Here is a 14,511-nt window from a genome sequence, read left to right on the forward strand (position 1 = left end):
GCTACCGCCACCTAGGCTCCAGAAGGTGAGTCCATTGCCAGTTACCTCCACCCAGGCATTAGGAGATAGGTGCAGTGCCAGAGACCTCCACCCAGGCTCCAGGAAGTGAGTCCATTGCCACCCCCAACATCCTGGGACCTTATATGTGCCCTAGCTTGCTTTATTTCTGTGTGCTGCAGAGCATTGCAATGTCATATCAGAATGCGTTGCAGTATTAAACATTCAACTGAAACCATAAGACATAAGGCAAGCCTGCATGTTCTTGCATTGGGACTCTATTGAGTGTGAATGAGCATAAAGATTGAGCAGAGTATGGATAAGCAAATATAAGGTCTTTCACTTATATCATACTTTGGATAAAATTGGGATTTTACAGCAAATCTTTGAGTGTCAATAATTTAAACCTTCAAAATACATACAATTGTGTCTAATGTTTAAAAAAATCCACTTTGGGATCCCAAGCCCATGCAGTTTCTATATTCTAACTTCATCACCATCAGTGCAATGTGGATGCAGCTCAATGGGTCACTGTGGAAAAATTTTAGGGTGAAAGTTGATTGTAAGAAGCTGGCAAACAATCCAAGAAAACTGGAAAATTAAAATCTTTAAAAAATTCTTAAAATTGTATGAAAATATTTTGTCTAGATTGTTTTATAATTGGAAGAATGATAGGAAACTTTCTCTAATCATCTTGCACAATATTGGGTATGGTGGATTTAGTGAATATTGACCGGATTTCACAGTTAGACCTCGTCCATCACTAAACATTTATAACTTTTTGGCCCTTTTACAGATCTGACCCAGTTCATAATGTCTCCTTTTTCCTATCTTCAAGCACTTTAACATAATCTGCACATTTTATTAGGTCGGAATTTATCTCTGTCCAGGACGCATTCTCATCTCCCGACTCTTACGAGAAAACCTGTTTTAGTTGACAAAAATTCTTTAAGTTGGAGTGACACATGAAAGCTCCTTGCTGAGGATTTGCAATAACCTAGATTCTTTCATTTCCTCTCTTTTATACTTTTTCCCTGGTTACTTTTCATAGAGAATACTCAGCCTCACAAATGACATCTTCAAATTTCAGGCTGAAAGCTTTTTCCCCTCCCTGAATATTACGGCCGCTAAGCTGCATCACGGCTCATAGCCAAACGCGACCTTTCCACCCCAGCAAAGGAATCATAGATGCATCTTGTGCTTGTACATTTCGGGAGGCAGCGGGTACATTGCCTAACCCCTGACCCTAGAGAGCTGTTAGGGGGGCCCTTTAGACCCAACCAAGAGTAAAACTGAACTTGTATTGAAAGATAACATAACAGAATGACAATGATTCCCAGCTGGAGGCACCATGGCAGTATCTTCAGTTCAGAAAAAGCTGATCTCCAAGTACAATATTTTTATAATAAATGAATTCTTCAATAATCACAAAACATTTAAATGCCCTTTTATGTGTCCCCAATACTTTGCAAGCTGAGATATTATGTTGTAATATCAGATTGGGATAGAAATGCAACAAAGAGAAACTTTTACAAAAAAATAAAATCACCAAAGCTAAGAGAATACAATTGCTGGATATTTAAGTTAATTGCAAACTACCTAGAGATGGTTTTGTCACCAGGGCGAGGGGGTGGATATCAGGGGGCCCCTTATTAAAGGATACTTACAGATTCTAGATACACTGCCCACCCACAGACCCCCTACAACAGAGGCATTTCATTGTGGGGGTAAGGACCTCTCCTCCAACAATGGCCCTTGCCATGGTTGGGGGCAGACGAGGGTCTGGTCTTTTGTCAAATGGAAAGTGTACTACATACTTTTGCCCCCTTTCTTTTTTGGCACACTTCAGAGGAAGTTTAATGGATAGGAGAAGGTAAAACATGCTCGGTGACACATATACTATCCAGAAAGATCCCAAACCCTATTTAAAAGATCTGGTTCAATGTTAAAAAAGATCTGTAAGGTCTTCAAATCTAGTCTGCTGGGCTGAGCTGTGCCCCAATTGGCTGAGCTGTGCCCCAATTGGCTGAGCTGTGCCCCAATTGGCTGAGCTGTGCCCTAATTGGCTGAGCAGTGCCCCCCCCCCCCCCCCAATTTGCTGAGCTGTGCTCTAATTGGTTGAGCTTGCAGTGTTGGTTGAGATTGCTTCTGGTATTGACTTCAATGGGATTTTAATTTGGTTATGAATCCATGTGAACACTGGGCCTATTCAGCAAACCAAAGGCAAATTTGTCCAACTCTAGAAAATGGGTGACCAAGGTCGAGTGTCTGAGAGTTTTATAGGCAGAGTAAACCCCTATAAAAACACATACCTGCACCCCTACAAATTATGAATGATACCAAAAAATAAAAATTTGGGATCAGGCAGGGCTTTATGGCAGAAAGGGCAGGTGCATTCTTACCTGTCTGATCGCCATCTTCTTTGCCAAAATTTGCTGAGCTGTGCAGATTGGTGTTGGGTGCCAGGATATCCAAAACATCTAGGCTTCCCCTGCAGCTGTTGGGGCTGAATGAACTCCGACGCACATGCGCAGGAGTTGCGTCATACCAGCCCAGCCAATCATGATGGCTGAAGATCAAATCAAGGTAGAATTCGGCTACCACGATGGAACGGGGACATGTGAGCATAAAATTGGTTTAGTTCCATTTTAATACAAATTTTCAGTAAATACAGAAAAGTTTAGCAGACGTACGGTCACCCCACAATGCACATTAAAATATATAAAATCAACATTCACATAACCAATTTTTATAAACCAACCCTTCGTTCCGCACCTTCCCACCGCTGGCTGCTGACAGAAGCCATTTTTATTTATTTACTTTTTACGACCCAGATATAATAACCAAAGTTCCAGGCCAGTGACTTTATCACATATCATGTCCCGAGAGGTGATGCATTTAATATCTGATTTGCCTCTCTCTCATTTCAATTTTTCCATTAATGTCTTTGCCATGCGTAGCGTCAATGTCGCCAGCCAAGTGTTAATGAGTTTTATTTTATTTTTTTTATTCTTTTCCAGTTTCTCAACAGCCAATTAAAAATAATCTCAGCCGAAATAATCCTAAATCTGTTTCTTTTTCTATGCGGCTCCAGGGTCGCCTGGAGGTTAAAGTAACCCGAATCAGTGAACGAACATTAAAAGAGGCCATCTAATGCCTTACTTTTATTCCATAGCTTCCTCTACGCATCATTTTTTTGTTTTAATTTCATTTAATTGTCATAGCTCCTGGCAGTTAATTTCTACTGATCCCTGAGAAGTGTCCGAAGTTGGTTAAAGTGGACTTACCATCAATATCATATTTTTATTAATATTACACAGTATTTATATAGCGCCATCATATTATGCAGCGGTGTCCATAGTCCATAGTCATGTCACTAACTGTCCCTCAAAGGAGCTTACAATCTAATGTCCCCGCCATAGTCATATGTCATTATTACAGTCTAAAGTCAATTTTGGGGGGAAGAAAATTAACCTTACTGCATGTTTTTGGAATGTGGGAGGAAATCGGAGTACCCGGAGGAAACCTACACAAACACGGGGAGAACCTGCAAACTCCATGCAGATAGTGTCCTGGCTGAGATTAGAACCTGGGACCCAGTGCTGCAAAGGCTGGAGTGCTAACCACTGAGCCACCCTGCTGCCCAGATATTAGTGTCCATTATTAAGTGCCAGCTACGTACTGTGTTGGTTTGAGATTTCCAGTTGTTTTTTTGCCTCCTACAGAGATGACAATGCCCCTTATCTGCTTTTCACCCCAGAAGGATGGCGCCATCTCTGTTGGGGCATCATCCAGGATCACTATGCACCTCATGTATTGTAAATCCTGGTCCAGTTCTCAGACATTTTATTGTGTAAAACAAATTGTTCCTTGTTACAGCCTTTCACTTTCACCTGACAATTCACAGGAGATTTAGGGAATGCTCCCTGGCTTGCACACTAAGCAAAACCACTGGATTGAAGCCTAAAGGCAGTGGAAGATGCAGCCAACAGGGGGCCCCTGTGCAAAATTGACTAGAGGGGCCCTCTGCAGAACCAACCAGTGGATCCACACCAGGGCTACCATCAAGGGAGAAAGAAGGGGTACTTATCTACTGGGCCCTGATCAAAAGCATTTGACATTTTTAATCTTAGGCCCAAGAATTTTACTTATATGGGGCCATTTTCTGATGGCAGTCCTGCTCAACAGCCACCGTGGTGAGCAGCAAAGTAAAAGCCAATGACATTAAAGAGTCTTGAAAGGAAGTTGTGACCATCACAGGGATTGCTGGGAGAATTTATTCACCTGCTACAGACCAGGTTCACTTTGTGCTTCCTATATTGGTGCATTGGGATGGTATAAGCCAGACACATGGACATGGAAGAAGGACAGGCATGCAGGTGGATGTTGAATGGAGAAGGACCTGCTGTCTGAGGAGTGTCCGGGCTCTTGCTCAGTGGCCCCTCTGTGCAGTCCTCCTCCTCCTTGTGATGGATAATGAGCATCTAATGCAATACTTTCTGTACCTGCTTTCACAAGGTTAATTATATTTTAGTGTCCTTTAGACACTAAAGAAAACAAAAACTTCAGTAAGCCAATTGAAACCTTCCAAGGGATTGATGTGTCCGTTGTGCATATGCAATGGTGGAGACGGACGCACCGGGCAGACACTTACACCTCTAGATCCTTAAATGAAGATATTAGCAGTGCCCCCTTCCCCCCACTTTCATTGACAACATTGTTTTGTAGATTGCAGGCACATCCTGACTGCTAGGTGGGGCTGATAGATAGGGTGCTGCACAGAGCTTCCAGGAGCCAGAAAGCTGCAGTGATGCCCACATGTGAGCTTTTATGATTGAATGGATTGGGTCAGAAACAAACTGGAGAGCATGGATGATACTGGATGCCCTCCAGTCAGGAAATGAAGTGGGCTTGGACTTGCTGCAGTTTCTAATGCATATTATGAGAAGCTTACAGTGTGCAGTGAAATCAGAGTAATATCCGGAGCCAGTACAACTGTGCAGGATTGAAAGGTAGTTAGGGGGGCAGATTTATTACTTTGTATTATTAACAAATTCATTGGGCATTGTTAAAATGATCCGCGGCATCGACATCCTGCAGAGAGGGTTTTATTGCTTGCTAATTGCCCGGAAACGGAATGATTTAGTCCGCCAGTCAGGAGCTACAATGCAGCCGTCATCGCTGCTATTTATTTGTAACTTAGTTACAAATTAGAAGCATCGGCGGGATTGATGGACCCGATCGTACGGCTGATCCGGGAAGGGGGGAGGCGGCACAATAAGCCGCCAATGTTTTTATCTGCATTTCATTTTTCAGAGAGATACAGACCTGGAAAATGCCACAGTGAAAGGTTGCCGAGGGCGCGGAGATTCCAGATCAATTATAGAAGTAGCTCGCTCCAATTTATCATCGGCTGATAGCATCTGAGCCGAACGGAAGGAGTTGGGTAGTCAGTACAGGGGACACAGATAGGACACGGGCAGGGTATGCAAAGTGGAGATAAAGTCCGGCTACAATTCTCGGGTGGCACTTATAACGCCGGGGGGACTGGAGGACTTCTGCCAGATCTTATAATGGAATCGTCAGGGGAAGAAAAAATCAAACATTTTGCATGAGCGGGTCAGAGTGTTAGATTTAACATGAAGGGAACGTGGAGTCTTATTTAAATATTATTTGGAATATGTAAGGGCCATTGTGCATGAACTCGTGTTCTAAACTGCTATTCCCAACTTCATATGAGTTAATGCCAAACCAGCCTAAAGGGAGGTCATCTGCAGGTCACAGATAAACCACTGCAAATCAGATGTACTTCATGCGCAGGACAAAAATACATTAGGTGCAGGTCAGATGAGGTCAACTATAGGTCAGAAATAAACTGCTAAGTATAATTACATCAACCGCAGGTCAGAAAAGAACAAACTGCAAGCCCAAAGTGGATGAACTGCAGGTCAGAGGTACATTATGTGTAGGTTATGGGTCAGAAGCCAAACTTAAAACCAGAATTATATGAACTACAGGTCAGAGGTCCATCAGTTGTAGGACAAATGTACATACACTGCAGGTAAGAAAAAGAACAACGGCAAGTCCAAAGTGGATGAACTGCAGGTCAACCAAAGGTCAGAAGCCGAACTACAAGTCAGAAGTAGATCAATTGCAGGACATTCACTGCAGGTCAGAAACTGATCAACGGCAGATCAGAAGCAGAGCAATTAAAGATCAAAAGGGCATAAACTCCAGGTGAGTGCATAGGTGTCAGGTCAGAAGTAAATCAATTTCAAAGGTACGTCAACTGCAGGTACATCATTTGTAAACTAGAAAAGGATGACCTGCAGGTCTGAAAGGCCTCAACTCCAAGCTGCTTCTCTCTACATGTATTCCAGTATGTTTGACATGATGACAACTCAAAACAGTTGGCAGAGGGGCTTTGTCACCCTTTAACAGGAAGTTCCTAACAAGGACCCTTTAAGGCTGAGCCATCAGGCGTTCCTAAATATTAAAAATGACCTTAACATGTGCACATGTGGTCCCAGGGAAAAGAGGGGAAATTTGCCCCACTCGGGTCACATGTAGCATAAAGGCCCTAAAAGACTTTCTGCCCATCCAATAAAATACCCTTCAGGTGCATTAAGGCTTTCAGGTCAATGTGAGGTCATGTGAGGACAAATGACACCTGTGGGTTCCTTTTCCAAGCTCGGCCTACATTCTGGCCTTCTATCTCTGTAGCTACAATGTGACTCCTTTATATCACCCGTCCTGAATTCTCCTCATCTCTCCCCAGGCTTATCCGCTTTCTTCTCTCGTGTTTAAATTTGGGAAGCTCAGATTTGCAAACTTAAAATCCTCCCCTCCTCTTGGCGGGTCACAGCAGTTCTGCAGCATAGGTTCTTACGTTAATTTCCAATGCGACTTCCTAAAATGTAAAAATATTTAGTGGAAGAGAAAATTTTATCAGGAAAACCAAACTACAAACCTGGAAGGATGCACGATGAGGAATGCGTCTGCTCTTCAGTATTCTGATGGCGTGCGCCAGCGTTCCACTGTCTTTGTATGTCATTAGCAGGGCAGCGGTGTTCTGCGCTCTTAATGGGAGAGCTCAGTCAGAAACTTTCATTCCCGCGGTGCGTTTAATTGTCCCGACGCAGTTTTTCATATGAATGTCCCCTTTTTAACTCTTCGTTTCTGCTAGCTGAATGAAATAAATGTCCCCAGGGGATGAAAGTCTTTCGTTGTCTTTTCTGGTTTTGATGTAAGAACATTTGAGAAATTGTGCAGAGATGGATAAGGGTTTTTTTTTCTTTGACTGGGGAACCTCGGCCTTTGCCTGCGGGCTTTGTTTTTAGGAGGTTGCATAAGCAAGAAGTACTCAATCATTTTTCCTTTTCAGTGGCTGATGGGGATTTTATTTAATTTGGTGTTGGTGGTAGCTGTCAGGATTTGTTATAGGTGGGTCAGGGTTGTCTCCAGTTCCTGCGGGTGATGGGTAACTTGCTGTGTGATTAGAGACCTCCACTGACCCCCTTGACTGATGGGGGGAGTCATCGCTCATACTCATTTACCAAAGTCAAAAGTCTAAAGATATAATCTTTTCTATGCTTCATTGCAGCTGCAGAGATATTCAGATCTATGGCTATGTTGTGCTTGGATCACAAGACTGGCTGGACCAGATTATAGACCCTTTAGAATGAACTAGCTGGACAGAATTTCATAAGATCCAAAGGTCCAACTTCTGGTGCCACCTCAAAGGGTTTAGGGGGCTTCTTGCATCCCCAATTAAAACTCCCAATCCCTTCCTTTAAAAACTCTACCAGGGGTACCAATATGGAAGGGTCGGACTTAATGGCACTGGCAGTCAAGCTTAGGGTGCTCAGGCAGAGGCAGATATGAGATATAATGGCTTTGGAGCAGCCTTTGGGCTCTTCCTAATTATCTGACCAGCTCAGAGGTCCTACCCCAGTCATTTTAAAGTTCTAAAAAGTCTGATGTGAACCCATCTTGGCCCCAAGAATGGATCTCATCTCATCTTGCTCACCTACTGCCTCTTCCATGTTTTTTTTTTATGCTTGATGTCTTTTTCCTCCACATGCACAATGGTTGGTTTTCATTCATTATTACATTACGTACAGACATCCAACAGATCTTTAAAAAAGGGTCTCAAGTTTCTTTTTGCTGTTTATGACATTATTTTGATTTCAGATGGGGTTGTACGAAATGTTTTTATGTTGGTGCACATATTGCTGTACAAGGCCATGTGGTTTATCGAACGTTTTGCACAAGCTCCATTTCAAACAGTAAATATTACCAAACCACGAAAATGTAATGGAAACCAGGTATAAAATGTTGTGTTATACAGACCTGATGAGATGATGGAGCCAAACACAACCTGAACATTTTCTTTTCAAAATTCTACCAGGGTGTAAAGATAAAATCTTTTGGGGGTCTGTTAAGGCGATTTCCTATTGATCCCAGACCAATATTTCCCTCCCTATCGTGACCTCTGTTTTCAACGCGTTGGGAGCAGTGATTAACACAACACACAACTTAAGCATATAGTTATATCCTGCCTCGGAACTTTATTTTCACATCACAGTTTATATAGTCAGACAACAAGGTGGAAGACACTTAAGCTGCGTACACACTTCCAATTTTTATCGTTGGTAAACGAACGACGAACGATCCTGCATGATATCTGCGAACGATCGTATGGCACCGATCCTGTACATACAGATAACGACACGATCGTTTAAAGATATTGTACACACGATAGATGCGATCGTTTGAACGATACAGGAAGTGACGTGCACCACAGGAAGTTAGCGAACGTTCGTGCTCAGACCATGGACGATCACTGAACGACAGTACACACGATAGATGGTCAACGATCGTCGTCCAATCCGATCCGCCGGTCCGGTCGTTCATTTCCAACAACTATCCTCGTTCGTCGGCGTCGTTGGTTACTTTTTTTACGAACGATTTTTGGCCAATCGGTCGTTCATTTCCAACGATAAAAATTGGAAGTGTGTACGCAGCTTTAGTAGTTAGTCAGTAACAGGAAACTTAATTAACAACTTCGCTGAGCAAGATGTTTCAAGGTAAGAACTTCAAGATAAGGATGGAGCAAATATTGACCTACTGATAAGGAGGATATAACTAGTTTCGACACAACTCAATTATTTGCAAAATATAGCAAAAAACACAAAAACAACTTAAATTCAAAACTCAGCAAAAATATATTCCTTTCAGGGTCCACATTTCCAAAAGGCCTTTGGGAAGAAGGGAACAAAGGCTGCATCAAAGCCATTTCTACCTCTGCTTCTGCTGAGCACCTTCAGCTCAACTGCCATGGCCACCAGGTCCAACCCTTCTGTACCCCTGGTGGAATTTTTAGAGGAAGTGTCTTAGGTGGTTTAAATTTTTCAGCCAGGAGTTTTCCAAACCATACATGGAGAAATACATCTGAAGTTAGAGAACAGTCTGGATTTGTTATACTCCACAAACTTTAACTTTTTTGATAAAATAGTCCTTTATAGACTGCTAGGTGTATTCTAGAGATCAGGTAAACGCTGTCCAGGATCTTTCATTCATAGCCAGAAGTTAACTACAAGGTCTGTCTATGAAATAATGAGATTAATATAATAATTGACATTTAGTTATTTCTATGACAATTCTAATGTTTGCCCCCTTCAATATTCTCTCTATTCACAATGAAGCCGTCTTGTTTTCCACTGGTGGAAGGTGTGGAGCAGATCAGTTTCTGATGATTTTTTTCTTTCCTGCATCTATTGATATAAAGGGTGCTCCTTTCATCTCTAATTAAAAAAAAGAGACAAAAGTCTCAAGGTGCCAAATCCTGTGAATATGGAGGATGTTCCAGCGTAGTAATGTGTTTGTCGGTCACGGAAGGAGCATTGTCCTGATGAAGAATGAAACCATTTCCCACATTTCTGCCGTCTTTTCCTGACTCTTTCTCTCAGCTTTATCTTCCTTATAATAATGTTGGGTCACTGTTGTGCTTTCTGGAACCCATTCTGCCAAAATGACGCCTTCATGTTTTAAAAAACGAATGAGCACGGCTGTGATTACCTGTTCCTGACGCTGCCTGGACCGGCCTTTGTCTGTGATCCCGTACAGAACTCCTGGAGGCAACATAAATTTCTACATTTGCTATAAATTTCAAATTTATTTGCTCAACTTTTATACTTGATACTCATACTCATGATTTCAGCACATGAAGGGAAACACAATGGCATTAAATGGCGACTAACAACAAACTAAACAGCAGGGAGTGCCGGCGTTTGTCCTGCATGTTTGGAGAAGTTATACATTCATGGCAAGGGATCAGAATCATCTGACTGCTTTGTGCTAAAGATAGAAACCCAATCTTGTTATTTCATGGACAGACCTCGTATTGTATTCGTTGGAACCTGATTCAGATTTCCATTGCTTAAGTTAAGCTTTCAAAAGTTCTCAATTTTTTAAAACAAAGTTCCACTGAGCCGCAACAGATCCAAAAGTTCCCCCATCCTTTCCAGCTATAATATTATTGAATACATTAGAAATGATACAGGCTTTTTGAGTGTAAATATATGACCATTATTCAGTGCATGGGAATTAGCAGAAGTATTGTTAGGTGCACTGCGTCTGAAATCATCCCATCCCTACAGATGACTTTAGTTCACCATGCATGGTGCGCATTGCTGGGAGGCTACAGCATGTAGAAAGTCATGTAAGACACGGATATGGCACCCAGACAGAAGATTCCTTGATCTCTACTGAGGATTCTAATCGAGGAAAATGTCAAACATAACCCTCTCCTGATATAAACATCTAACTGCACCGTGCGGCCTAATCCCAGCATGACGGTTAAATGTCACTCTCCAATCCTTGCATTGAGAATAATTTTCTTGCGATCGGGATCTATATACTTGTCTTTCTCCATGGTTCATGGATTCTGTGGATTTGTATGTGATTTAACGCTTCATTTACAAGCTTTGTGGGGGCTCATGCAACAATAAATCCTAAAATATCTGGGAGTGCAAAGTCCCTGAGATTGTACGACTACAATATCCTCCACCCAACCTCATCCTAAATACCTTTTCCCTAACCTATTTGTAATGGAGCGGTATAAAATAATAAATTCTCCGGTATAGTATGGAATGAATATAAATTTAAATTTTCTTCTATTGTATCTGTGGGTGGATGGAGCTGGGTTCAAGCAGCTAGAATGGTGCCACTGTGGCCCTCGCTGGAAGCATTACCAAGGCCACTGGGGATAAAAGCTCACTATAGTGTAAAATAAATGCTGCATTGGAGCACATGACTTAGGGTTGGCCGCCTTGTGCGCCCATAGTTGCATTTGTTGATTATTTTGTTTTCAGGCTTCTAGTTAAAGCTTTGTGCGGTGAAATGCTAATTAAAACAAAGCCGTATTGGTTTATTGTTTCCTGGCTAATGTTTTGTTTGCTTTGTTCTGTCTCATTGCAGACATTGATGAATGCGCTGCCAAAATGCATTACTGTCAAGCCAATACCATGTGTGTCAATTTACCGGGATCTTACCGCTGTGACTGCGTCTCAGGATACACCCGGGTGGATGACTTCTCCTGCACAGGTAGGAGGAACTGCAGCACACGCTGAGCAATCTGCAGGAGTAATATGACAGAACCATTTTTCTAATCAGTGTGGAGGAAGCAAAGTTTTTATAGCCATAAGCCAATGGATTAACATGATATTAGAAGATGGATTGATTTGGGGGGTTACCCATAGCAGCGTGTGGCCCCAATTTGTGCTAAAACCATGATAGTGACCTATACTGAGCCTCCTATATGTAAACCCAAACTCCTTTTATTTTCTACCTTTTGATTCGTTAAATAAACTATTGTTAAAGTTTTGTTAGATCTTTTCAACCATTGCACACAAAACTTGTAAATCCGGCAAGCAATTCCGCGATCCAACATCCTGTGCATTCTGTTGTTACATAGTAAGTCAGGTTGAGACCGTTTTGAAGACCAGGATCAAGACCAGGTTGAAAAGTCCATCAAGTTCAACCACTGGGGAAATAAACAACTCCCTGATATAAAACCTTAGGGATATAGTTGATCAAAAGGAAGGCAAAAAACCCCTAAAACATTTTATTCCAACGGGAAAAAAATCCTTCCTGATTCCATGAGGCAATCAGATGTTCCCTATACCATAAATGGGTAATTAATGAGCAATTATGACAAAATGCACCACTTGCACTTGTGGTGGAAAACCGCATGGTTATCTACTCCCAGGCATGTAGCAAACTGCTTCTGTGCACCCAGGAGCAGCAATAAGACTTTAAGTTACTGGGGGTTGTGGTATGGTTCTTTGTTCCTTCCAGGAAAAGCTCCCACATGGCCAGAAGCAACCTGTTGCCCATCATGATCCACTATGTGCAAATGGTTCTCAACCACTCCCATTCGGGTAAATAGGACAGGTTGGGGGCATAGCTGAGCCTGTGTAGCACAATGCAGATAGCCACAAGTGTGAAATGGCTCTAAATAGGTAACAAGTGGCAATCATGGCAATACACATACAATAAATTGGCAGTTGTGTCAATATGTGGGCATGAAATGGGAATTTGGAAAATATAGAAATAAAATAAGCAATTGTGTCAATATGGGGACAGCAACATTCAAACAATTAATGGGCATCTGTGTCAATTTCTAAACATAGTTGAGAGAATACCTGGACAATTGTGTCAATATATGGACAATAAATGGGCATCTTAGAAAGTATATGAACAATAAAGGGCAATTGTAGCAATATGCGGGCAATAAATGCCAGTGGTGGCAATGTAATATTAATAATATGACAGTTGGCGATGCTGTTGGATATTTGTTTGTTTCAGCACAATAATTTTAATGGATGAAATGTCCTTAATGTCATCAGATTTTACTCATTCCTGGTTGTTGGGTATTTTGGCACCTTTGGAATTCGGTGGCCCTCATTCTTTCTCCGGTCTTCTCCCCTAAAATGATTTTAGAGCGTCCATCTTCCCAACTTCTCCGAATATCAGAGTCTCTTCATTTTAATTATGTGCAGTCAGATTGAAGCTTTCTGCAGGGACGTCTGTTTATTGAGCTCTGTGAAGTCTGTGGCCCGGCGGTGAGAAAGAATGTTCACGCCAAATGTTTTTCCTTTCCTGATTGTGCATTATTTTGGCTTTCAGCAGTGCTAATGGAGCTGATAGTCTGTGGTCACCTCTTTTAATTGCCCTTGCGGAGTTATTCCTTCTTTCAATCCCAGCTGGTCTGCATGCAAATTGCCGAGTTACATGGGAGTCAGCAGCCAAGATGCGTTAATGGGGAAATCATTGTCGTTACAATAATTTCCTGATAAATGTGTGAAGGAGATCAGCTCATGTTAATAATCTTATCGGTCTGCGTTATTGCTTCAAAAACCTGCGAGTGGCTTGTAATTATATACGGAGGGGAGGACATATTCACTAAATATATACTCAGACACTGCTGCCTGCTCTGCAGTGCTGCACAATTACTGAGATTCACTGATCCTGAAAAAGGTTTATAGATTGGCCGACACAGGTGTATCTGTTAGGAGACGATAATCCAGCTCTGTTTGTTACCTCCAACTTCTCTATTTACAGCAGCAATCTTTTAGTTGTCTGTCCTCTGCTTTGCAGCCTGCGGGATCCTCGGTTCCCTCCAGCTGTGCATGTGCTTGTTTCAGCATCCCCTGCACATACATTGAAACTGAGCACTGCTGAATGGGATTTTAGAGTTTGTGTTGCAGCCAATGAGTGCATTAGTTCCCGGCTATGATCTTGCCCTGCCATTGGCTACTGGTCCTTTAGAACTTTCAGCTTCCAGGGACCAATTGCCTGTTGTAGCATTCAGCCTGCTGGTGGTGTGATATTCTGTTTGGATTACCTGTTGCTGACGCTGCCTGGACCGGCCTGTCTGTGATCCCATACAGAACTTCCGGAGGAAACAAACATTTCTAAATTTGCTATAAGTTTCAAATTGATGCTTTGCTGAACTTTTACACTTCTTTTGATTTCAGCACATGAGGGGGAACACAGCGGCATTGATTGGTGACTAATAACCAACTAAATGGCAGGGAGTGCCGACATTTTCCTGCGTGTTTGGAGAAGTTTACACATTCATGAGAACAGATCAGAATCATCTCCCTGCTTTGTGCTAGAGATAGAAACACAATCTTGTTATTTCATAGACAGACCTCGTATTGTATGCGTTGGACCTTCGTCCAGATTTCCATTGGCTTCAGCTAAGCTTCCAAATTCTAAAAGTTCTCAATTTTTGAAAACAAAGTTTCACTGAACAAAAATAGATCCAAAAGTTTCCCCATCTCTTTTCTGCTTTGTGATAGAAGCACAATCTCCTTATTTCACATACAGACCTCTGATAGGAGGCAAAGCTGCCCCATGCAGCACCCCGACCTCCCTGCATGTTGGACAGATCCTGCACAAATCCCCAGCAATTTGCATAAATGTCAGGATGGCGATGACAGTAAT

At 42.2% G+C, this 14,511-nt stretch overlaps 1 protein-coding gene across 1 annotated transcript in view; it reads left to right on the forward strand.

Moving 5' to 3' along the window:
• The window catches only part of NELL1 (neural EGFL like 1), a gene marked incomplete in the record, with an annotated part of 387,865 nt that overhangs the window by 220,577 nt on the left and 152,777 nt on the right, over positions 1-14,511 (forward strand). The window contains 1 exon segment of the mRNA XM_072422315.1: positions 11,479-11,604. Within this exon segment, the coding sequence (XP_072278416.1) occupies positions 11,479-11,604 (126 nt within the window).

Source organism: Pyxicephalus adspersus, chromosome 9 (genome assembly GCF_032062135.1).
Source record: "Pyxicephalus adspersus chromosome 9, UCB_Pads_2.0, whole genome shotgun sequence".
NCBI classification, from domain to species: domain Eukaryota; kingdom Metazoa; phylum Chordata; class Amphibia; order Anura; family Pyxicephalidae; genus Pyxicephalus; species Pyxicephalus adspersus.